Source organism: Cervus elaphus, chromosome 1, assembly GCF_910594005.1.
Source record: "Cervus elaphus chromosome 1, mCerEla1.1, whole genome shotgun sequence".
Classification (NCBI taxonomy): Eukaryota; Metazoa; Chordata; class Mammalia; order Artiodactyla; family Cervidae; genus Cervus; species Cervus elaphus.
In genome coordinates, this window is record NC_057815.1 from 31,397,207 (window position 1) to 31,423,631 (window position 26,425).

The 26,425-nt window shown below is 37.8% G+C and overlaps 1 protein-coding gene across 4 annotated transcripts in view; it reads left to right on the forward strand.

Moving 5' to 3' along the window:
• ELMOD1 (ELMO domain containing 1) overlaps window positions 1–26,425 on the forward strand; it is an 82,955-nt gene that overhangs the window by 15,880 nt on the left and 40,650 nt on the right. Inside the window, exons 1-5 of one of the 4 annotated variants that reach the window (XM_043898229.1) lie at window positions 1,586–1,605; window positions 8,956–9,057; window positions 22,283–22,428; window positions 22,566–22,594; window positions 23,580–23,677. In XM_043898229.1, coding sequence (XP_043754164.1) covers window positions 9,041–9,057; window positions 22,283–22,428; window positions 22,566–22,594; window positions 23,580–23,677 — 290 coding nt within the window. In that variant the 5' untranslated portion in view covers window positions 1,586–1,605; window positions 8,956–9,040. Of the gene's footprint in view, window positions 1–1,585; window positions 1,606–8,955; window positions 9,058–17,525; window positions 17,657–22,244; window positions 22,429–22,565; window positions 22,595–23,579; window positions 23,678–26,425 lie in introns of those variants that run through there. The other 3 variants (XM_043898239.1, XM_043898224.1, XM_043898244.1) reach the window with 3 other exon arrangements.

Consider the following 26,425-nt stretch of genomic DNA (forward strand, 5'->3'; position numbering starts at 1 on the left):
TAAGAGTATAACTCTGATCATGTCACATCCCAGTCTATAACTTTCAATAGTTCTTCACTTCTCATGGAGTAAGTTTGAAAGGTCTTTAATATTACATAAAGCCTTCAATGACCTGATCCTTTCTTGACCATCCATATTTTGCCATCTCTGTTTGTACCTGTTCTTCTCACTGAGCACTACACTAGGTCATATTGAATGTTTTCCCCTCCATACATTGTGTGTAATATATTCTTGCTTCTAGGACCTTGCATGTGCTATTTGGGGGAACCCCCCGAACCCTACATCTAAGGTAAGCACCTCTTACATTCACTGTCACAGCACCCATTTCCACTTGTAATATTGTGGTTAAGTACCTATTTGTTTTTGTATTGGTATACCATCTTCTCTTCTCCCTTCCTTAAGACTGTTGGGTCTGGAAGATGGAATTTATAACCTCTTGTTCACCCTATATCCTTAGTGCCTAACTCTGTGTTTAGAGCATAGTAGGCGCTAACATATTGTAATAATTTTTTAAAATAGCTTTAGAGTCACAGAAGCATTACAAAGATACTATAGCGCTGCCTTGTACTAGTGCCCATTTTCCTCTGTTGTTAATTGTGTGTGTGTGTGTATGCACGTGTGCTCAGTTGTGTCCAACTTTTTGTGACCCCATGGACTGTAGCCTGCCACGCTCCTTTGCCCATGGAATTTTGCAGGCAAGAATACTGGAGTGGGTTGCCATTTCCTTCTCCAGAGGATCTTCCTGACCCAGGGGTCTAACCCACATCTCTTGTATCTCCTTCATTGGCAGGCAGATTCTTTACCAGCTGAACCATTACTCAGCCACAAAAAGGAACAAAACTGGGCCATTTGTAGTGAGGTGAATGGACCTAGAGTCTGTCATACAGAGTAAAGTAAGTCAGAAAAATAAAAACAAATATCATATGATATCATATATTAGCATATATGTGTGGAATCTAGAAAAAATGGTACAGATGAAGCTGTTTGCAAGGGAGAGATAGAGACGCAGATATAGAGAACGGACATGTGGACACAGGGGAGGGGGAACAGATTGGGAGGATAGCACTGACATGCGTCCACTGCCACGTGTGGACACATAGCCGGGGGAGCTTCTGTGTCTCACAGGGAGCTGTGTGGTGCTCTGTGATGACCTGGGGTGGGATGGGGGGCTAGGAGGAAGGTTCGAGGGGGACGGATATATGTATACACACAGCTGATTCACTTAGTTGTATAAAACAAACCAAAACAACATTGTGGAGCAATTATACTCTGATTTTTAAAAACCTTATATTAATATGCTATATTTGTCACAACTAATGGATAGATATTGATCCCTATTAACTGAAATCTATGCTTATTCAGATTTGCCTAGTTTTAACTTAATGTCCTTTTTCTGTCCTAGGATCTGATCCTTGATACCACATTGTATTTAATAATCATGTCTCCATAGGCATCTCTTGACTGGAACAGCTCCTCAGACTTTCCTTGTTTTTGATCTTGAGAGCTTTGAGGAATACTGGGTATTTTCTGGTATATCCCTCATTAAGTATTTGTCTGATGTTTTTATCATGATTAATCTGGGTTTAAAGGAGGAAAACCACAGAGGTAAATTGCTGTTATTTTTCTTTCTTTAAAAGATTTAATTTTTGCCCCTCCAAATCTGAAATACACTGATGCTCCAAGAAGGTGCCAAGTTTTATCAGTTTTGTCAAAGATAAACATCACTGGTTAACAACTTTCATATATCCACAAACCTCATCTTCAATACTGTGACATACTTTCTGACAATCACACTGCCGCAATTTTATATCTTTGTAGTTTCCTATTCACCCAGCATCCCAAACACTGAGTCCCATATTCAGACACATCAAGGCCTTCCTAAGCTCAACCCTATTCCAAAACCATATTCTAAGTAACTAGCCAAAGCTTTGTACATAGCTCACAGATCTCAGCTGTTCACCCCCCACAACTTCTGCATCCTCACTCCACAGGGTATTGACCACAAGTCACAAGTCCATGGAGAAAGTCTTACATCATGTATACTTTTGTCTGAACCTGGACATCTAGAAGCTGGGCCAAAACTCTTAGGATTCCTTGGAGGTGTCCAGGCAAGGTCAGTAAGTCAGTGTGGACTGGGCAGACCAGCACCTGAGAGAAAGGATGACCATCTCCCTTGTGGGTTCAGCAAATTTGCAGTTTGGGGCTGCATTTCTTAAAGTGCCACTTCATTACATCAAGGGTATATACTGTGAACATGAATTATCACTGTAGTATTCATCTTTATCATCCACCCAAGTTAATATTTGTCAGCTTTCTCAACTGTAAAGTTACTTACTTCTACACTTTCCATATTGTACTCAGGAAGTCACTACAGGCATACCTCAGAGATTTTGCGGGCCTGTTTCTGAACCAATGCAGTTAAGTGAATAGTAAGAATTTTATGGTTTGCCGGTGCATATACACGTTATGTTTAAACTATACTGTAGTCTATTAAGTGTGCAGTGGCATTATGTCTAAAAAATGTGCATGCCTTAATTATTAATATAACATATTTACTGCTAAAAAATGCTGGCCATCACCTGAGCCTTCTGTTAGTCATAATCTTTTTTCTTGTGGACTTTCTTGCCTTGATGTTGAGGCTGCCAACTGATCAGGGTGGTGGTTGCTAAAGACTGCAGTGACTGTATCAATTTCTGAAGACAACAGCAAAGTTTCTTGAACAATTTCTCTGTGGTGTTTGATGGCACTTTACCCACAGAAGAACTTCTTTCAAAATTGAAGTCAATCTCTCAAAGCCTGCTTCTGCTTTATCAACTAAGTTTATGTAATAATCTAAATCCATTGTTGTCATTTCAATAATCTTCACAGCATCTTCACCAGGAGTTGATTCCTTCCCAAGAAACCACTTTCTTTGCAACTTCTCATCTGCTCAAGTTTTATGAGGTTGCAGCAATTCAGTCATAGCCTCAGACTCCACTTCTAATTCTAGTTCTCTTACTGTTCCCACCATATTTGCAGTTACTTCCTCCACTGAAGTCTTCAGCCCCTCAAAGTCATCCATGAAAGTTGGAATCAAATTCTTCCAAAATCCTGTTCATCATGAATGTTCTTAGTAACATCTGGAATGGTGAATCATTTCCAGAACGTTTTCAATTGACTTTGCCCAGATCCATTAGAGGAGTCACCATCTATGGCAGCTATAGTGTTACTAACATATTTCTTAGTTAATAAGACTTAAAAGTTGGAATGACTCCTTGACCCATGGCCTACAGGATGGATGTTGTATTAGCAAGCATGAGAACAATATAGATCTCATTGTATATCTCCGTTAGTGCTCGTGGGTGATGACCAGGTGTATTGAGTAGTGATATATTTAAAGGAATCTTTTTATCTAGCAAAAGTTCCCAACAGTGGGCTTAAAAGAGTCAGTAAACCATGTTTTAAGGAGATGTGCTATCATTCAGGCTTTGTTGTCCCATTTATAGAGCACAGGAAGAGTAGATCTAGCCTAATTCTTAAGGGCCCTAGGATTTTCTGAATGATAAGTGAGCATTAACTTTAACTTAAGGTCACCAGCTGCATTGGCCCTTAACAAGAGAGTCAGCCTGTCTTTTGAAACTTTGAAGTCAGGCAGTATCTTCTCTTCTTCATCTCTGAAAGTCCTAGATGGCGTCTTCCAATATAAGACTGTTCTGTCTTCATTGAAACACTGTTTCATGAAACCACATTCATGAATTATCTTAAGCTTCATACTTTTTAAAAGACACAAAAGTACAAAGAATAGTATACAGTCCCACTACTCAGAATGAACACATTTATCATTTATTTTGCTTTTTAATAAATAGAATATTTTAAAAATTGGAGGCCATTATCTCACTCCTCAATAATAAAACCCTCCCTCTTCTCAGAAGCAACCACAATCTTTTTTTTTTTTTTCATTTATTTTTATTAGTTGGAGGCTAATTACTTTACAATATTGTAGTGGGTTTTGTCATACATTGACATGAATCAGCCATGGATTTTAAGTTGACACTTAACACTTTTTTCATGCATAAAATATTTACAGAAATTGCTGTGTATCAAAATACTGGCAAAACTCCCAACAAACAAGAGTCTAGCTACCAGATGGCTTCAAAAGTGAGTTCTACCAGACATTTAGAGAAGACTTAATACCTGTCCTTCTTAAACTACTCCAAAAAATTGCAGAGGAAGAAATTCTTCTGAATTCATTTGATTAACTCACCATGATACGAAAACCAAAGATATCACACAAAAAGAATATTAAGGCCAGTATCACTGATGAACATAGTTGCAAAAAACTCAAGAAAATATTAACAAATCAAATCCAACAATACTCTAAAAGGATCATTTACCATACGCAAGTGGGATTTATCTCAGGGAAACAAGTAACCATAATCAATCAATGTGATTGATTAACAAATTGAAGAATAAAATCATACTATTGAGAGGGGCAAGATACAAGATGGTGGAGTAGAAGAACTTGAGTTTAACTCCTCTCATGAAAAAACCAAAATCACAGCTAACTGCTAAACAGCCATCAACAAAAAAGACTCAAACCTACCCAAAAAGATATTCTACACCAAAAGACAAAGAAGAAGCCGTAATAAGATGGTAGAAGGAGCACTTTTATGATATAATCAGATCCTATACCTGCCAGGTGAATGACCCACAAACTAGAAAATAATTATATTTCAGAGGTTCTCCCACAGGAGTGAGAGTTCTGAATCCCAACCTCAGGGCCTGGCATTGGGAGAAGGAGCTGGCAAAACATCTGGCCTTGAAGGCCAGTGGGACTGGAGTGCAGGAGCTAAGCAGGACCTGAGGGAGACTCTATTCTTGGAGGATGCACACATGGTTTCATGTGCACTGCGACCCAGAGAAAAGCAGTAACTCCACAGGAGCCTGGGTCAGGCCTACCTGCAGATCTTGGAGGGTCTCCTGGGAGATCGGAAATGGCTGTGGTTCACTCTGGGGATAAGGACACTGGTGGGGGCCCCAGAGAATGTTCATTGGTGTGAGCTCTCCTGAAGGACACCATTTTGGCAGCAAGACTGGGCCCACGCAACAGCATACAGGCTTCAGTGCTGGGGCACCTCAAGCCAAACAACCAACAGGATGGTTAAAAGTGCCTAAAGTCATCCTGAGCCTACTGCCAATTCTAAATGCACCCCTTGATGTGGCCCTGTCCACCAGAGGGACAAGAACCAGCTCCACCCACCAGAGGACAAGCCAGTCCCTCCCACCAGGAAGCCTGCAATACTCACCAGGGGCAGACACCACAAAATAAAAAGGAACTATAGTCCTGCAATCTGAGGAATAGAGACCACAAACACAGAAAGATAGACAATAAGAAATGGCAGAGAAATATGTTCCAGATGAAGGAACAAAATAAAAACTTGGGAGAACAACCAAGTGAAGTAGAGATATGCAAACTACCTGAAAAAGAATTCAGTGATGACAGTAAAGGCCATCCAAGATCTTGGAAAAAGAATGGCGACACAGACTGAAAGGATACAGGAAATGTTTAATAAAGAGTTAGAAGCTTTAAAGAACAAACATAAATGAACAATATAAATTCAACGCCCATTTATAATAACAACAGCCCAGAAAGTGGACATAGAGGGAACATACCTCATCATAATAATGTCATATATGACAAACCCACAGCTAACATCATACTCAACAGTGAAAAGCTGAAAGATGTTTCCTCTAAGATCAGGAACACGGCAAGGATGTCTACTCTCACCACTTCTATTCAACACAGTTTTGGAATTCTGAGCCATGGCAATCAGAGAAGAAAAGGAAAAAGGAATCCAAACTGGAAAAGAAGAAGCAAAAGTGTCACTCTTTGCAGATGACATAATACTATACATAGAAAATCCTAAAGATACTACCAGAAAATTCCTAGAGCTTATCAACAAATTCAGTAAATTTGCAGGATACAAAATTAATACACAGAAATCTGTTGCATTTCTGTACACTAACAACAAAAGACCAGAAAGAACAATTAAGGAAGCATCCTGCTTACTATCATATCAGAAAGAATAAAATACCTAGGAATAAATGTACCTGAAGATACAAAAGCTGTAAGATGTATTATAGCTTTTGTGTTTGTATTCCAAAAACTATAAGATGCTGATGAAAGAAATCAAAGATGTCACAAACAGATGAAAAGATATACCATGTTCTTGAATTGGAAGAGTCAATATTGTGAAAATGACTATACTACCCAAGACAATATACGTATTCAATGCAATCCCCATCAAATTACCAATAATATTTTTCACAGAACTAGAACAAAAAAAAAAAATCTTAAAATTTGTATGGAGATACAAAAGACCACAAATATCCAAAACAATCTAAAGAAAGAAAAATGGAACTGGAGGAATAGGCACCCTGACTTCAGACTATACTACAAAGCTACAGTTTTCAAAACAGTATGGTGCTGTCAGAAAAACAGAAATAAAGATCAATGGAGCAGGATGGAAAGCCCAGAAATAAATGCACACACCTATGGTCAATTAGTCTATGACTAAGGAGACATTGAAGGCGGGAGGAGAAGGGGCGACAGAGGATGAGATGGTTGGATGGCATCACCGACCCAATGGAGATGAGTTTGGGTAAACTCTGGGAGTTGGTGATGGACAGGGAGGCCTGGCATGCTGCAGTCCATGGGGTCACAGGAAGTCAGACATGACTGAGTGACTGAACTGAAAGAGGTGAAAATATATGATGGAGATAAGATTGTGTGTAAGTGGTGCTGGGAAGACTGGACAACTGCATGCAAAAGAATGAAAGTAGAACATTCTCTAACACCATCTATAAAAACTCTAAATGGATTGAAATCCTAAGTGTAAAGCCAGATACTATAAAACTTTTAGAGGAAAACATAGGCAAAGCATTCATTGACATAAATTGCAGCAAGATCTTTTTTATCCACCATGTAGAATAATGAAAATAAAAACTAAGCAAATGGGACCTAATTAAATTCAAAAACATTTGAAAAACAAAGGTAACCATAAATGAATTGAAGACAGCCCGCCAAATGGGGGAAAATATTTGCAGATGAAGCGACAACAAGGGATTAATCTCCAAAATATACAAATGGCTCATGCAGCTCAATATAAAAAAAAAAACAAACAAACCACAAATAGCCCAATCAAAAATGGGCAGATGATATAAATAAACATTTCTCCAGAGAAGACATACAGATGGCCAAAAATACATGAAAAGATGTTCAACATTGCTTGTTATTCATGAAATACAAATAAAAAATACAATGAGGTATCACCTCAAACTGGTCAGAATGGCCATTATCAAAAAGTTTGCAAACAGTAAATGCTGGCATGAGTGTGGAGAAAAGGTAAATCTTGTCTACTGTTGATAGGAATGTAAATTGGTGTAGCCACTATGGAAAACAATATGGAGCATTCTTTAAAAACTAAAAATATTACTACCATATGACCCAGCAATTCCACTCCAGAGTATGTTCCCAAAAGATACGAAAGCACTAATTTATAGAGTTATATGCACTCAATATCATAGCAGCATTATTTACAGTTGCCAATGTATGGAAGCAACCAAAGTGTCCATCAACAGATGAGTGAGTAAAAATGGATGTGGTGTATATACACAATGGAATACTACTCAGCCATAAAAAGTGAACAGATTTTTGCTGTTTGCAACTTGGAGGATGTTATGCTAAGTGAAATAACTGAATACTGTACTGCATGGTATCTCTTATATATGGAACATAAAAAATAAAATCAACTTGTAAGTAGACAAAAAAGAAACATATTCTGATATAGAGAACAAACTAGTGGTTACCTGTGGGGAGAGGGATGAGAGAAGAGCAAGAGAAAAGTAGGGGATTAAGAGATATTAATATAAACTACTATGTATATAACAAGCTATAAGAATGTATTGTACAGAACAGGGAATATATTGAATATTTTACAATAAGTATAAATGGAATATAACCTTTAAAAATTATGAATCACTATGTTGTACATCTGAAACTTATGTAATATTGTAAATCATCTATACTTCAATTAAAAAGAGAAGAGACTGTCTTTTGTTTAGGCTGAGTTTCCACATTCCTAGGCTGTTCTAGTTGGTAATTATGTCTCTACTGAAAGCCATTTGTCCACACATGTAGTTTCTTGCCTTATCTTTGTTGGCAGCTAGTGTTGTTTTTCTGTCTCTCATGAGGTAACTTCATTCTGCTGTTGCTCTCAACCACTCTCTATTCTCTGGTCTGTTTCTTCATATCTCATCCCAGTTTACTGCTTTGTAGGCAGCTGCTGGTGTCCTTCCTTGTTGGAAGACCATTACCTTGATATTGTAGATTTTGTGAAAGTGTGTTGTAAACTGACATGCATGAAACAAATATATAATTTCACCAATTTATTTAGAGTGCCCTCCAGAGATGGGGTTAGGGACATATTATTCATTTGTTTGGAGTACTTACTTTTTATCAGCTTTTTTTTTTTTAAACTTAAAAAACATCACCAGTTGCTTCGAGTTATTTTTTGAGTTATACTTCTGAAAGGTTGAGGCTGCCAGATTTAAGACCATCTGATATCTGGAAATCAGAATAGTTAATTTATTGGTTCTTCATTTTTATCTTTCATATAAATACTGTTCTTCAAGGTATAGGAACAGTATCCAAAATAGATGAAAAGTTTACTATTGAAGAGATTGCTCACGAAACTAGCAATTTCTCCAACAAGTGACTTGGAAGACATTGTGTAATTATAAAGTAAAAGGCTTTAGCTTTAATCTCCACCCATTGAATTACATTGCTGTGTGGTAAATTTGGTTGATAAAGTTTTGGGTACATAGCACCTTATCTGCTTACTAAGATTAGCAGAAATTTGAGGTTTGATTTTTCTAGCCCCATTAACAGTAAATATATCTAATTTCTTCCCACAGTTTACATTTACTTTGCCAAAGGCAAATTTGGAAACAGTTACTTAAGAACAGTTTGTATAACATCTGGATAATCAAAATAGTCACAATGAAGCACTTCCTGAGGTGAGTATTTATGGTTTCCCGGATGAGCCCTATGAAATGGAGAGACTTCCTTAACAATTAGTATAGTATTTCTGTTCACCATATGTGATCCTATAAGCGGGTCTCTTTGGATTGCATGAAATAGCATTGTATTTTGGCTAAGAATAATTTGGCCATAGAGTTCCTTCTGCTAACTTTATATGCATACTGATCCTAAGAGAGAGCACTTGCAAGTAGGAGATTACAAGAGATTATAAAAGAATATAGGCACAAAAGCATGGGGCAGGTATACTTCGATGCTTTGTGTTTATAAAGCCCAAAGGTTTAGGTTTGAGGAATTAGTAGTCAAGGAATCAGTATAATTTGTATAGAATCATTTTCTTTGAAAAAAGTAATTTTAAACATAGATTTTGGTTGGCCAGCCAATCCATACAAGCATTTTCAAATCTTCATTTTTGGGGGAAAATATATAGTCTAAGATTTTGCATTTTCTGCCTCGGTGATTCCTCTGAAATCTGCATTAATTTTTGGTTCCCTGAATATTATGCTGTATAGGGTGCCATGTATGTTTGTGTATTTTAGAATGATCTTGTTTTGTTTTGAAAACCATTTAGTTGGACATACGGTCACAATTATTTTTAAGAGTATTGACTTCATTCACAATTCTATAAATGCTCAGAAATTTTACATTAAATTAAAATATGACAAACTAAAGTTAATTTGGTCCTGAAAGTTACAAAATGAAACACACTTTCTACAATATTGAGTTTCTTTCCTGCAAGATGGTGACCTACCTATATTTCATATTCTCATCCCTTGTTCTGGCTATTTTTTCTAAGAAAATAATTAGTTGGCTTATTTCTTTTAGGAAATGATTTAATTCTTTCAGTAGATGCAATTTAAGATTTTCTTTTTCCCACTGGTTTTCATTGCGTTGTTATTTCTGGAGCACCTAAATCATTTGGGTGGAATTCACTATGTTTTGGTGTGTCTACTGGTGTTTATTCAATCTTAGAATTGTGAAAACTCAGAAGGTTGGAATTAAATCATTTACATGCATTAGCATTTATTTTGTTGTGCAGAATATTCCTCAACCTGTTTATTTTAGATGTGTAAAAAGATAGTATTTGAAAAATCATTGGGACATTTACCATCAAAGTACTTAACGCATACATTTTTGGTTGCCGTGGCAATTAACCTATCTGTTTACACATTCATGAAAAATTAGTAACTATAAATCTCCCTTGAATGTAAATGTGGTATTTGTTAGCTATAGAATCATATTAACAGATAGCTTTAGTATTGGTTGAAGATTAGGAGTTCCTTTTGTAAAGGCGGGGTGGTAATGGTGAAGTGTGTACCAAGCCTTGAACTACTGAATTTCTTCTTCAGTGTTTTATTTGTTTCAGAAAAACTCGAGTGGCCTCAAAACTAGCCATTTAGAGAGAAATAGCATTTGTTTCTATTAGTTTTTGTTAAGTTGAATAGGTATAGAGATTGTATTTTTAATATTAATTTGTATTTGATGATTTGAAACTGATACAGTGGAAAATCTACCACTCTCATTTCACACAGAGCAGCACCAACGGTGATGGAACTGGCATATCCCTTTCAGTTATGTGTTCTGATACAAATTTTTCTCTTTTAACTTGGCACATTTGTTTTATAGACGTGACTTAACTTTGAAGCTAGGATAATAAATTACACATCAAGAAAGAAATGTGAGGATTTTCTCATTAACCCTTAGTTTTGAAGTAATAAAAGGAAACTCAGTCATCATTTCTTATTAGTTGATTATTGCTTTTAACTTTAATTTTTGTTTTTAATTAATTTTAATTAATTTGCTCTTATTAAGTTGTAACTTGTATGTATTCATTATATGTTAATGTTTGTGGGATTTGAAGAAATAGGAGGACAAGGAGCAAGAATCCTGCATCACAGGCTCTATCAGGTCATTTAGATCGCCTTCTGTTCCCTGTGGTCCATTCCTACAGATGCTGGACAATTTAGCAATCTTTTCATTGGAACCAAAGAGAAGGTTGCATAAATATAACTTGAACAAATCATGTGTTAATTCCTGAGCTCAGCAAATATATTATGCAGAATAAGGAGCTGACTTTCACTGAGGAGAATCAGCATCATTTAAAAGCTCACAGAGTGATTAATCTACTTCTGAGTTACTCTAGAATAAGCAATTTCTGAGGTCATGTACAGCCTCAGAAGAGATGAAGTTGATCTTAAAGAAACAAAGTGTGGGAAAAAATGAATTTTAATCCACATTTCAGGTACATGGAACCCACACTCCTCTCTGAGTACCTGCTACCATCACGTACTTTAATGGTGTAACTACTCAAAGCTTAAGGGAATAGAAAACACATTACGTGAGATATTAGAAATAAATGCTATAGGATTAATACACCCAGCTGAAGGGTGTGTTTTAAGTTGACATTAGATATGGGATATTGGATAAGTACCCCATAGTCACCCAATATGACTTTAGCCTTGATCTACATTAAAAAAAACACAGGGGATAAAACTGAGAAGAAAGTATGTCTATGTGTGATCAGAAAGAGGGGACACTTTTTGAGTCTGAAATAGAACTGAAGCTTAGAGATTAGTTTATTTAATATATTTTATTAATTTCAACTCAGTTGATGTTTATAATAGAGAGAACCTAACACTTATATTAAGATCTTTTCCTTTACTAGAATTTAGTTATTTAGATTATATACTTTTAAGGTCACTGGAACATTATTAATTTTGAATTTTTCTAATAAAGGGGATGTTAGAAGTCATCCCATATAAATAATTGCTTTCAACTATTTCAGCCTCAAGATCTCAGTTTCTTGGCATGGACCTTACTGCTTACTTTCCTTCCTTAGGCAGAAGAGAGGAAAATGAAAACATCTGCCAACCTCACACCTCCATGGGAGAAACTGAGATATAGAGCAGACTTGTACTGGCTGTGAAACAGTAGAGGGAGAAACAATATTTCCCTACTGTGATTAATAGATACAGGCTTCCAGTTCACAAAAATATCTATAAATGGAGCTTTAGAAGTTCACGCTTGATTAATAGCTTCATCCACTGATTGAATTAGTACTGTTTAGTACTACTAGTAATTCTAGTACTATGCCACATTTTAACTTTTATTTTCTCTTCCTAACAACTGTAATAAAATAGGAATTAATACTTCACTTTATAGCACAGGGCATAAAGTTTATTAGCAAAGTTAAAAAATCTCATGCAAAGCACACAGATATTGAATGCATGCCTATCTGACTTCAAAGTTTTTTTCTCTTAATATCTGTAGCATGTTACTCCCTTACTGTATACCTGTTGTGAGGCGTTCTGGGTGATACAAAAGTGAATATGAGATGGCCTCTTCTCTAAAGTAACATACCACTTGGTAACGAGATAAAGCCACACATATAAAATTAAGATGTAAGAAGGAATGTGATTGGTGACATGCTGCAGCTATTTTGTGACAGGAATATTCAGGGAAGGCTTCACTGAGTTGATGTTGAAGGAAAGAGATAGAGGATGTAATAGATGGAGAAGGTGCTTATGAGCAAAGCCTGAGGAAATATGACCAGCTGCCACAAGCATCATGTGGTCCAGGTTTATTGGAAGTAAATCCTGTTTAGGGTGAGTACAAGATAAGGTGCAAAGATAAATTTGGGGGGCAGTTCTTGGACACCTTTGGAAGCATGGCATAAAACAGCCCAGAAGCATGGTAACACTTTCACCAAGAAATAGTATGGACCTTAAAGAAAAAGATGAACCTGAAAGTGAAAGTTAGTCACTCCGTCGTGTCCGACTCTTTTGTGATGCCATGGACTGTAGCCCACCAGGCTCCTCTGTCTGTGGAATTCTCCAGGCAAGAATGCTAGAGTTGGTTGCCATTTCCTTCTCCAGGGCATTCTCCCAACCCAGGGATCAAACCTGGGTCTCCTGCATTGCAGGTGGATTCTTTACTGTTTGAACCACTAGGGAAGCCCTTAAAGAAAAAGATGTCAGGCAAAAAAAAAAAAAAAATAACACCACTTTTCCCCTTTTAACATATGTCTGACTTTATCTTAGAGCCAGATATCTAGTCCATTGCTTCCATTATGAGTAACTTGTGCAGAGTCACACAGCTCATAGTTGTATTGAGGCTAGATTTGAAGTCAGACTTCAGACACTTTTCTATTTAACTGGGTAGCATTTCCATTCAGCACCAACTGATTTCCATTGCTTTTGAAGGGCTGAAGGTGCAGGGTCATGTAGTTCTTCCAGAATTTGACTAGCCTCACTTGAGACTTTAACTGAGCTTATTTTTTGGATGTTTAAACAAAGTCCTGAAAAAATGGTAGATTTATGTTGCATCTGAATACCTCTCTCATCGTAGACTGGTACTTTTAGCCATAGTTTTCTCTCTCTTTTTTTTTTAGGACACATACATACACACCACATATGTATATACACACATAAATATACATGTGTATACATATATGTGTGTATGTATATATATTATACATAGACCCATACATAGGTACACATGTTTACACATATATATTTCAAATTACTTTCTTTCCTGCATTAAAACAAAGTATCCATACCCTTGTTGAAATATGTTAACCTGAATAGTTTTCTAGGCAGTTTCCTATAGGTTATCTCACCAGAGCTTGCCATGACATATTTTTTGAACCTGCAATATTGGTTCTCCTGCCCTGTCTGTTTCCTTTCCCAGGTTAGGGAAGTTTTCAACTCTTATGTCTTCAGATATACTCTCTGTCCCTTTCTCTCTTTTCTCTTTCTGGGACCCTTATAATGTGAACGTTAGTATACTTGATGTGGTCGCAGAGATCTCTTAAACTGGCCTCATTTGTTTTTCTTCTCCATTTAGCTTCAGTGATTTCCACTGCTGTGTTTCCAGCTCACTGATTTGCTCCTGTGAGCAAATGTCTCATCTAAGCCTAATTCTTTCTAGAGTATTTCTTATTTCAGTTATTCTATTCTTCACCTCGGTTTGGTTCTTCTTAATATTTTCTAAATCTTTTTTAAAAAATTCTAATTTCCTACTCTGTTCATCCAGTCTTCTACCAAGTTCTTTGAACATCTTTAAAGCATTAACTTTACCTCTTTATCAGGTAGATTGCCTGTCTCTACTTTACCTAGTTCTTCTTCTGGGGTATTTTCTTGTTCCTTTGGAAGATATTTCTCTGTCTTCTCGTTTTGCCTGATTTGCTGTTTTTATTTCTATGTATTTGGTAGGTTTGTTTTGTTTTCTGACCTTGGAGAAGTGGTCTTTCATAGGAGATGTCTTATGTATCCCAGCAGTACACTCACCTCTTATCACCAGAGCTCTGTGCTCTTGGGGTGCCCCCTATGTGGACCACATGCATCCTTTTACTGTGTGTGTGTTACTTGCTTAGTCGTGTCCGACTCTATGCAGCCCCATAGACTGTAGCCCACCAGGCCCCTCCGTCCATAGGATTCTCCAGGCAAGAACACCAGAGTGGGTTGCCATTTCCTTCCCCAAAAGGAACTATAGAAAGAAAGAAAGTGAAGTTGCTCAGTCGTGTCCGACTCTTTGCGACCCCATGGACTGTAGCCTACCAGGCTCCTCCATCCATGGAATTTTCCAGGCAAGAGTACTGGAGTGGGCTGTCATTGCCTTCTCCACCTTCTACTGTAGTGGGCTGAATGCTGTAGATGGTCTGGTAGGCATGGCTGTCCTCACCCCTCACCCCCACCCCTGCCTTGATCAGTCAGTTGCAAAGTGAGCTTTGTGCAGAAGCTGCTGGCAGCTGCTGGCAGGGATGGGTCATAAGACAGCTCGGTATAACACTTTGGGGAGTCCAAAGGCTAGTGTTGGCCCTCCTGTGGGTTGACCTGGGATCCAGGACAAGTGTTTGCGGGCCTGGGGGTCTTTGATCAAGTGTTGGCCTGCTGATGGGCAGAGCCTGTTCATTACCTGGCTCACTGCATGGCCCGGAATGTCCCCAAATAGTTTCAGCTCATTGGTGAGTGGGGCTGGATCCCACAATGACTGGCTGAAGGGTCCACAATGTCTCAAAACTGGTATCATATCAGCCTGGGGTAGGCAGAGCCAGGTTCTGGGTTCTCCAGCTGCACAGCCCTGGGGGTCCTAGAGCTGAGGTAGGATGATGTCTGTGTGTTACTGGGGGAGGCCAGCTCCTGACTCAGCTGGCTGCAGGGTCTGGGGTGTCCCAAAGCTTGTATAAGCCCACTAGTGATCTAGGGGCTGGATCCTAGGGTGCCTGACAGAGAGTCTTAGAACCGGTGTTGGCCTGCTGTTGGGTAGGCTGGGTTGTGACATTTTAGGCTGTGGGGGGTACTGCCATGGTCCTGGAAGTGGTGTCTGTCTCCTGGTGGGTAAGCCCTGGTCCTGGGGTCTCAGGCTGTAGGACCCGGGGTCCTGGAGCTGGTGTCAGCCTGCTGGTGGGTAGGGCTGAGGTCCTGGGGTCCCAGGGCTAGTGCCGGGGCCCTGGTGTGTGGGGCCAGGTCTTGGGCCCTCTGGTGGGCAGGGGGTCTTAAGGCAGTAGTCCTGTTGGTAGGTGGGGCCGTGTTCCTACCCAGCTGGTTGTTTGGCCTAAGGCATCCCAGTACTGGTGCTGACAGGCCGGTGGATAGGGCCAGGTCCCAGAGCTAATAGGTTCCAGGGAGGATTCCAAAATGGCACTTGCCGGCATACATGTCCCTGTGGTGGGACACACTCCCCACAAGGGCTGCTGCAGTGTCTGTGTCCCCAGGGTGAGCTCCAGCTGCCTCCTGCCTCTCCAAAAGGCTCTCCAAGATCAGCAGGTAGGTCTGACCCAGGCTCCTTTCAAATGACTGCTTCTGCCCTGGTTACCAGAGCATGTGAGATTTTGTGTTGTTGAGTCATTCAGTCATGTCTGACTCTGTGGGATTCCATGGACTGGAGCCTACCAGGCTCCGCTGTCCTTGGGAATTTCCAGGCAAGAATACTGGACTGATTGCCATTTTCTTCTTGGGGATCTTCCTGACCTGGAAATCAAATCTGCATCTCCTGCATTAGCAGGTGCATTCTTTACCACTGAGCCACCAGGGAAGCCCCGTGAGATTTTGTATGCGCCCTTTAACAGTGAGGTTGTTTTTCCTACAGCTCTCTGGGTCTCCTGACTGGCCTTCAGACCTTAACTTTTTGGTGATCATCTTCCTGGTGCAGGATCCCCAGACTGGGTAGTCTAATGTCGGGCCTGAACTCTTTGCTCCTTGTGGAGACCCTCTGCAGTTGTGATTGTTCTCCCATTTGTGGGTCACCTACCCAGGGGTCGGACTGTGCCTCATCTCCACTCCTCCTACCTGTCTTGCAGTGGTTCCTTCTTTATAGCTTTAGTTGGAGAAGATCTTTTCTGAAGGTCTTTTCTGCTAGTCTTCTGGTCTTTCTTATCAACTGTTGCTCTGTAAATAGTTACAATTTTGGTGTGCCATGGAAGGAGGGGAGCGATCAGTCTTCCTACTCTGCCGTCTTGGTCAGTCCCCTTGTCTAAATGTTTCCTGAATGTCAAGGCATAATGTGTTTGCTGATTCCCTTACAAATAAACTAGTAAATATGTTGTCCAAATAGAAAAAAAAATCTGAAGTTTAAAAATAAATCCTGTAAAATGTATGGATTTAACATTGTTTATAATTGAAGTGATCTCATTAGTAATTTAAGAGACGCTTTTGTCTCTTTTCTTTGAAAGGAAAAGAATAAACCATTAATTTATTATTTCAGTTGTACCACAGTCAGCTATTGCTCTTTAATCCCTCATATGAAATGTCCCTGGAATTAAAAAATAGTGCCCTTTACTATAGCAACAGCATTTGGAATAATGTCTATTCATGATAGATTTATACCCACTACTTTTGAAAGGCAGCATGTCTCTTCAGATAAAGAATGATGGAAATGAGTGGGGGAGGGACTTCCTTGCTGGTCCAGTGGCTGGGATGCTGTGGTTCTACTGCAGGCCATGCAGGGTCCATCCCTGGTCAGGGAACTAAGATCCCACATGCCACAAGGCCAAAAAAAAGAAAAAGAAAAATGATGGAATTCCATCCAAGGGGCTGCATACTGCCTCACTGCCGCTCAATGTGGGGGAAATAATCTTGTTTCTCTAGAGGCTCACAAATGGTTTATTTGTATGATTTCACATTTCTAATTCATGTATCAAGTCCTCCAGAGCCTCTTTTCCTATGGATTCTCGTTATTTAGAAGGGCCCATTTACTAGGCCAAATACCTGTTGACAAGTTAATTTCCATCTGACTGCCAGTGCTCCTAATTGGGAACTTCAACTAAAAATTTTTAAAATGTCATTTCAGAAAGTATATATGATGTTGGAAACATTCAGTAGTGTGCTGTTCGTTATGGCCATTCAGATGAAAAGTATTTTGTTTAAGAAAGTTGCTTTGATCCAAGAATTATGATTATTTTGTATGTGTCCTTCCTCACCAATAGTGTACTTCTTGTTTATTATAGGATTCCTTCAAGCAAGAATTAACTTTCAGTAGCAAACTCATTGAAACTGTTCAAAATAAGCTACTTTTCTCTTCCTGTTTCAAAAGAAGATAATCAGAATCACAAATTTAAGATGACGGAGTAGTGTACAGGTACCCACACCCCCACCCCACAAGCAGGAGACTACATGGTCCAAGGTATATCTCCTGTTTTAGAGGCCTTATCACTGCTGAATGGATTCCTCTAACAAAGAAGTACAAGACAGGAGCTCACTTATTTGGTAGAGATATGATTCATTTTGAATAATTTACATTGGGTGGCTATTCTTGTGCAAACTAGAGGATGAATGTTAAATGATAAAAGTGATCATTTTTGCCTTATGGAAGGACATTGCTGTGAATTCAGCCATAAACTTCACTCTGCAGCATATTAGTAAATAACAGTAACAGAAAATGTTGGAAATAGAACATGCATAAGTAGCTCTTGTTTATTCATTCAGTTTTTGCTCCTGGACAGGGATGTGAACCCTGGGCCCTATATAAGTAGCTGTATAAGACTGTATAAGTAACTCTTATGTTAAATCAGATTCTTCCAGTGCTTAAGCCAGGCATTCATCTTTGAAACTGCAGTAGCTCCTTTTGGAACATGATCAAAAAGCTGTGATTGAAAAAAGAGAAACAAACACAAAAAAACTACTGACAATACATATAGTTGTTAAAAATAGGAGATGGTGGGAATTCCCTGACAGTCCAGCGGTTAGGACTCTGCTTTCAATGTGGGCCTTGGTTCAATCCCTGGGCAGAGAACTATGATCCAGCAAGCTATGCAGCGTGGCAAACAAACAAACACACAAAAAAACACATGCATATAAAAAAACAGAAAACAGGAGATGTGACAGTATTTTCTTTTTTTAGTCTTGAGAATTTGATTAAGTTCCTATAAATATAGCAGATCTTTGCAGTAGTGATTTGAGAATCTTCCATAAGAACTAAGAAAACTGAGGATAGTGCTATGCCTTCACTCCAGGCATGCTGTCAGAAAGGAGATAAAATTAAAAGAAGGAAAAGTACTATAAATCCAAAAGTTCCTATTCCTAAACACAGAATGGAAAGAGACACACCTTTCTCCCTTTTTCCCTCCTTCCTTTCTTTTTTTCTCCTAAACCAACTACTAATTAGCTTAAGAGCATTTAAAGATCCACTTCTCAATTTCTTCCTTTTCAGGGTAAACATGACAAACCAATATAACATTCTCCCCAAATATTTAATCATTTTTATTGTTCTCTGGACCTTAATCAGTTTCTCCATACATTTTACAATTGATGCACTTAAATAGATTCAAACATTTAAGGAGTGATCTACTGGTAGGTGGCATTTGATGATGAAGAACAGCCATCCTGAGGTGCTCATATGGAGGTTTTGCTGATCTGGTCCTTTCATGAGGAAGCAACTTGGGTACTTGTTCTCATAAAAATAAGGCTTCCAAATTAAGAGGAAGCAGTGATGTTTGCTTCTCTGACCATGCCTTAGGTTTATGATCTAAATGCAAAATAAATAGTATCTGGCAAAACATGGTTTGATCTGATGATTGGCTGGAAAATACCTCACATAGAAAGAAAGTACAGTGCCTCCCATAACAAGCTGGTTACTTAATGAAATATTTGTGGGCATGTTGGCCGATTAAAAACACAAGGGGAAAAAATCAAAATATATCCTGGATAGTATTGATAAATAGCATAATTTGGACTATCGGCCCAGAAATTATGAAAGGGTAAGGAAGCAGTGTATAAAAGTTAGCGCCTGTAATGCAGGAGACTCAGGTTCAATCTCTGAATCTGGAAGATCCCCTTGAGAAGAGAATGGATACCTACTCCAGTATTCTTGCCTGGAGAGTTAATGGACAGAGGAGTCTGGCAGACTACAGCCCATGTGGTCACAGAGTCAGACACAACTGGGTGACAAACACTTTCACAACTGAAAGGAGCATTTCTCTTTCATGGTTTGTGATAGTCTTCCTGTGATTATATGAGAGGGTTGTGATGTACTTTACAGAGCAGTGAGCCCTAAGAAATGAGGCATCATCTTTAACTCCTCATTGTGGGTTTCCACCAGATTTTGTTGTCTTTGACAGTGTGAATAGCCTCAGGGGAACTGAAAAAAAGACATGCATAGAACATGATATCTTTTCTCTCCTTTTGTGTAAGACTGTCTGATGCAAAATAATTCCCCAAGCATTTTCTTCTCATTTGCAAGGAGGCCAGTGGGAGAAATTACAGATGGGCTGAAAGTCACTCTACATCTGACTGCTCCCTACCACCTAGAAGGACACCTCTAGGTCTCAAGCCACACCTTTGTATAGCTCTGATGAAGAATTTGCATGGGGGAAACTTTCTGCAGTTTAACTTAATTGGCTTGTACCTAAGTAGGGTGAATACAAAGATACTCCTTAAACAGTAATTAGAACCTTTTCTCTAGGAAGATTTAGTACTACAAGAACCTGATTATTATGCAGTCCTAATGTATAGACTTAAAAGAGGCTTCATCTGAGTAGCTGGTCCACATGCTAGACAAACTTTACGGGAAGTTGCACATGGGTACTGTAGGGGCAGATGTCATAGAAAGCTTTATTTTTGACTTAGTAATATGATTAATGCCAACCAGTTATTAATATCATTACCATTTGGCTGATAACCAGTTAATAAGGATATTGCTCAATCGCTTCTTCTGTCATAGCTATCCAATAGTTGGAAAAATGGAAAATTTTTTCAAGAGAGCGAGTTGAAGTTTTGTATAATTTCTCACTCGTCTAATTAAAATATTCCATTTTAATCATTTAATCATTTTCAGGGTTACATTTTTTTAGAAGCTGGTAATCTAAATCTTAATAGATCTTAGAACATATTTGACTAAAACAGTTGAATTGCAGACTTCACCACACAGTAAATCCATTTTTTTGTCTTTCAGTAGAATCTGACTTTATATAGAAATTTCATATGTACTTGTTTGTAATGATTTTTCATGATCACTGTTATAACTTTCTTTTTTCTTAAAATAATGTATCCATATTAAAAAAGAAAATTACTTAACCAGAAAGCAAGTAAAAATTACTCATAATTCCATTACCCAGACAAATCTCTGTTAACCTTTTTGTTGTATATCCTGCCAATCTTTTTCTCCTTGTTTGTATGTCATCATTAAATTTTTTTGTTTTATTTATTATAAGAAAAGACATATTATTCCATACATGTTCTATGGATATTTTGTTATTAGGTCCTCTAGAATCCAATTTTATTATCTACAAAGGATTCTCTCATATTCAATGTAGCAGCTTGGTTACTTGTATGTTTCCTCTGTTCCCTTTGCATTTATATGATATACACTTCATGCTTTTATACAAGTTAGTTTGTTGAACTTGTTGTTTTTAACTTAGGCTGTTCTAGGTATTGGAGCCAGAGCATTGAACAAAGGAACACAATTAAGGTGTTTGTTCACATCAGGGCTTCATCACATCACTGAGGCTAATGTTAACTGCACTAATTCATCTGAATGACCCTGGATCACCATATGTTAGAATTGGGGGAAATTAGTGAACATCTGAGAAAAATATCTTTTAGAAATGACACCAATAAGAAGTATTATAAATAATTCTGCCTTCTAGAGGAAAATAACTCTACCTTCTAGGGAAGCTCTCGTATTCAGAGAAGATGAGTTGAATACAAGTTCCTGGATAATAAATCTTTACCTCTATAGCCTGAGTCATTTGAGACTCCGAACAGTATCATGAAGTAGTAGACATATTAAAAACTAAATATGTGGACTTACATATTAAATATGTAAATATGCAGAATCATGTATTAAATATGTAGACTCATATTAAAAACTAAAAGTTCGCATAAAACACAAATTCACATGTGCCAGAGACATTGTGAATAAGTACATGATTGGTGACAATACACTTTATAGTTTGTCCAATAAAGTATAGTTCCAATACTTTATTGGAGTGAGACAGGGTGTGCAATGAAGAAAGCTTTGTTTAGCAGGAACCAGGAACAAACTTCTCAAGAGGGGGAGATTTTGGAAGGTTTAAATCAAAGAATGTTGAAGAACCAAAGGTCAACATGCTTGTTTAGTGAGCTGATGAGGAGGCGTTCTGGCACATCCAAGAAGTATTGGGATTGGTCAGCAGAGAAGACAGGTGGCCACACAATCAAGTCCTCAAAGAGGACAATAGTACCAAAACAAAAGCAGAGGGAAGGAGAAAAATGGGAGCAAGGGAAGAAATAAACAGCAGCCAAAAAAGGCATGAAGGAAAAGCTGTAAATTTACTAGGGTGAGCTGAGAGGTGTTCACGGAGGCAGATGAGAGTTGCTATAGCATGTTCTTCCCCATGTCTGTAGGAGAGACAGCTTCTAAAACACAAGGATTCTGTGTTCAAGGTAGTGATCTGTTTTAACAATATTTTTAGGCAAAGGTAGGAAAAGAAAGAATTTCCCATGCTTCACTCTCTGTTGGTGTATCAAATTTACTAGAATAGGCATTCTGGAACTTGCTGTCATAGTAGCAAGTAGCAAGCCTTACAGACCTAGGGCTTCACTCCTGATGATGGATTTTGTAGCTACCTCAAATAAAGTAACATGGGATTGAAATAATGAAATACGCTTGTGAACCCAAGAAGTCTAATGGTTGATTTTCTTCTGGGCTTGTTGCTTGCTGGTGGTGGCTGCTTTCTATTCTCTTCCAGAGTTCTGTTGGAAGAGTGCTGTCTTTTATTTTTGACAGAATGCTGATCCAGGTCTGCCTGTATTTTTATTGTAAATTTTTGTGGCGTTGCCTGAAATTTGTAATGAGAAAACTGACTGGAAGATGTGAACTGCAACGAATCTGTTATAATACCAAGCCTGGAGCTTCTAGAACCATGAAAATTGGTAAGCATGAAACAAAGAAGTAAGCAAAATGTAGGCTTTCTGTAATTGAGGATACAGTGTTATATTTCAGTACAGTAATTGTAAACCACTTGTAAAAGATAATATTTGAATAGCTTTTAAAATTATCTCTTTTCCAGAAACATCACTGAGAGATTCAAAAAGTAAGGTAAGTAAAATTGTTTCTGTATTTTTCAGCAACTTCTCACTTGGAGGCTTACCTCCAATCATCCAAAAGTAAAAATCTTAAGAAACAAAATATACCTTTGGCTATGGGCTTCCCTGGTGGCTCAGATGGTAAAGAGTCTGCCTGCAATGCAGGAGACCCAGGTTCAATCCCTGGGTCAGGAATATTCCCTGGAGAAAGAAATGGCACCCCCTCCAGTATTCTTGCCTGGGAAATTCCATGGACAGAGGAGCCTGGCGGGCTACAGTCCACGTGGTCACAAAGAGTTGGATACAACTGATCGACTAAGCACTTGAATACTAAGGCAAACTGAGAAGAAAGATTTTTTTCCCATCACAAAACACTGCTTTTTATCTGAAAACAGGCACTCATGAATTTCCAGACAGATTTATGCTGCACATATTACTTCCTTCTTGAATTCATCCCTTTTTATATCTCTTTCCAAATCATAAATATTCCATGGAAATAAGAGAAGTGTTATCTCTCTGCTAGTTCCTCAATATCCAAATCATTTAACTTTATACTCAAGATTTTCCAAGCCACTATGCTAGCATTTATAGCACATAGTTAAGCATCCACATAAGAAAGAAAAATTTGTTTCTTAAGATTCTTGAATATTTAATTTTGACATCCTTAAGACTATATCTCCCATGTACTTCACACAGTAATAGATGTATGCTCATTAACAGTGGAAACCATGTGAGTTCAGTAAGAAAAAGAAAATATATTATTTCTATGTGAGTAACTTGAAACAGATGAAAGTGGTAAAAAAAAAAAAACAAGCTTATGTATTTTTGTTTTATGTTTATTACCTTAATCAGAAAAATACCAAATTTACTAGAATTTAAAGGCTACATCAATTTTTGTTTTTAAGCTTTAAACAAATATTTGAAGCCCCAATTTAAATAGACCCCACTTAAGATACTAGTGTTCATGACAAGTGAACTGATTTAAACTTGTTTTCTAGCTATTACAGACTTCAGTGAGTGTTCACCCTGATGCTATTGAAAAAACTATAGACGACATCATGGAACTGAAAAAAATTAACCCCGACATAAATCCACAGTAAGAATATGTTCATTGTGTTATAAATATAAAACAGAAGTCACATGCCACATACTTAGTATTTCTAAATATTCTGTTTCTAAATACTTTTTCACACACGCTTTCTCTGTCTCTCTCTTCTTTCTTTGCCCCAGATAATTATCTGCATGTTTTGACTTTCAGGTGAAAAATAAAGAAAAAAGATGCCTTTTTCATATTTGTAAATAGCAGCAACTTTGTTATTCTGTTGTGATTTATGTTTATGCTTTTGAGATGCAATGAATGTAAGAAATCTGATGGACACCCTTGATATCAGAAGATGAAATAAAGGGAGTCCATTCATCAACAGTCACTCCATATGATGCCTATGTTTTACATTAACAGTAAATGTACAAATTGTAAATGTGCCTGAGCTGACTCTGCTGTATGAAGAATATTTCTTAAGTTCATGATAGGCTGTTAATCTTGGAGACAGTTACTACCTGCTTGTGAAGAAGACAGACATGTGTGGGAAGAGAGATGACTTTTATATGAAGACTTTAGAATTTTGTAATTAGTTGTCTTATCTTGGAAGTATTAAAATGCATTTGGTGATGTACATGACATTTAAAATTAGCTTTATATTTTCCATTGGGTACAGGAATTTTTCTGTAAAATTTTAGTCTAAGGATATTGGGTAGAATAAATTCTGTATGCAGATACATTCAGATACAGTTTAGGTAGGTAACAGTCAAACTGTCTTTTAGATGTGCATGCTTAACTTCAGATGTTACATTCAGAGTGCACTTGGCATAGGTCTATATATTGGAGGGATTCCAGGTACTAGCTAATTGCTCATCACAAAACTTCATTTCTACATGGTATCCATAGCATTCTTCTGCAGATGCTTCAGCTAATTAGCTGCTTTCCCTTATTCAGCTTTATTAAATGTGATTTAGTTATATAGTAAATGTCTTTTTGAAACCTACTGACTTATTTCTCTGAAATTGTGGTAAGAATGCAATTCATTTAAAATTTAAGGTTACAATTAGGCATGAAAGATATATTAGACCTGTAATCATACTTAGAGATTGGGTTAGATTTAATAGCAAATCTTTTCTGTCTCTTTTATGAAAGTTATATATTTCATTCAGACGTGTTTCCTTACCATCTATTCTTTTGATTTCCTTTAGGAAGAAAAAACTTTTATAGGTAGTATTTAATTGCAGTTTTGGACCATGAATTTTAAAATCATTATAACGGCTCAAAGACATCTTCATTAATCAAAATAGGAACTATTACAATCAACACATTTTTGCCAATGAGAAATGTTCGTTTATTCCTGTAGCATAAAAACCCATGCTTTGGGATTTGACAAACCCTTGGAAAGCATTTTCTGCCCCCTGCTGGTTGTAGAAGTGTTTTCCTTGCAAAAAGTTGTTAAGTTGCTTGAAAAAGTAGTGGTTGGATTTTGAGGGGTCAGGTGACCACAGTGGGTAAGCAGAACACCGTAGCCTAATTTGTTCAACTTCTGAAGTCTTGGTTGTGCAACATGTGGTTGGGTGTTGTCATGGAGAATTGGGCCCTTTCTGTTGGCCAGTGCTGGTTGCAGGCATTGCAGTTTTCGGTGCAGATCTTCAGTTTGCTGAGCAGACTTCTCAGAGGTAATGGTTTCGCCAGGATTCAGAAAGCTATAGTGGATCAGATCTGCAGCAGACCACCGAACAGTGATCATAACCTTTTCTTCATGCAAGTTTGGCTATGAGAAGTGCTCTGTAGCTTCTTCTTGTTCAAGCCACTGAGCTGGTTGTTGCCAGTTGTCATACAAAATCCACTTTCATCACACGTCACAGTCCAATTGAGAAAAGCTTTGTTGTTGTTACATAGAATAAAACACTTCAAAATGACAATTTTTGATTTTTGGTCAGTTCATGAGGTACCCACTTATCGAGCTTATTCACCTTTCCAATTTGCTTCAAATGCTGAATGACCATAAAATGGTTGACATTGAGTTCTTCATCAACTTCTTGTGTTAAAAGGGTCAGCTTCGACAATTGCTCTCAGTTGGCCATTATCAGCTTCCAATGGCTGACCATTGCACTCTTCACTTCCAAGGCTCTCATCGTCTTTGCAAAACTTCTTGAACCACCACTGCACTGTACATTCATTAGCAGTTCCTGGGCCAAATGCATTGTTGATATTGTGAGTTGTCTCCGTTGCTTTACAATCCATTTAAACTCGACTAAGAAAATTGTTCAAATTTGCTTTTTGCCTAAACATCATTTCCATAGTCTCAAATAAATATAAACAGCATCTAAGAAGTCATTAGCAAAAAACATAAAGCAAGAAATGTGCATTAAAATGATGTATAACATGACCACATTTATTTAAGACTGTATTCCAATATCAAATGGCAAATTTCAACAATGCAGAAATTAGGGTTACGGTTAGAGTTAGGGTTAGGGTTTAGGGTTAGGGTTAGACCCTGACACAATAGATTGTCTTTTACAGCCGAATAGGAATTTTAGTATTTTTTTTTCCAGTTTGACATTGACAAGATGTGATCTTTAAAAAATTAAATAATTTTCTGGAAAAAAAATCAAGAAATAGAGCTGGGGGAAATACTATTTAATCTATCAAGTCATCACTACTATTAACCTTACTTTGTTTTGTACATTTTTTCAGATGCCACTTATGGTGGTGGTAAGAATTACTACTGTAAAATTGAATTGGCTCCCTTGTTTTCTTTTTTATTTCTCCCACTCTCCTCTTTCCTTAACTCTCCTCTCT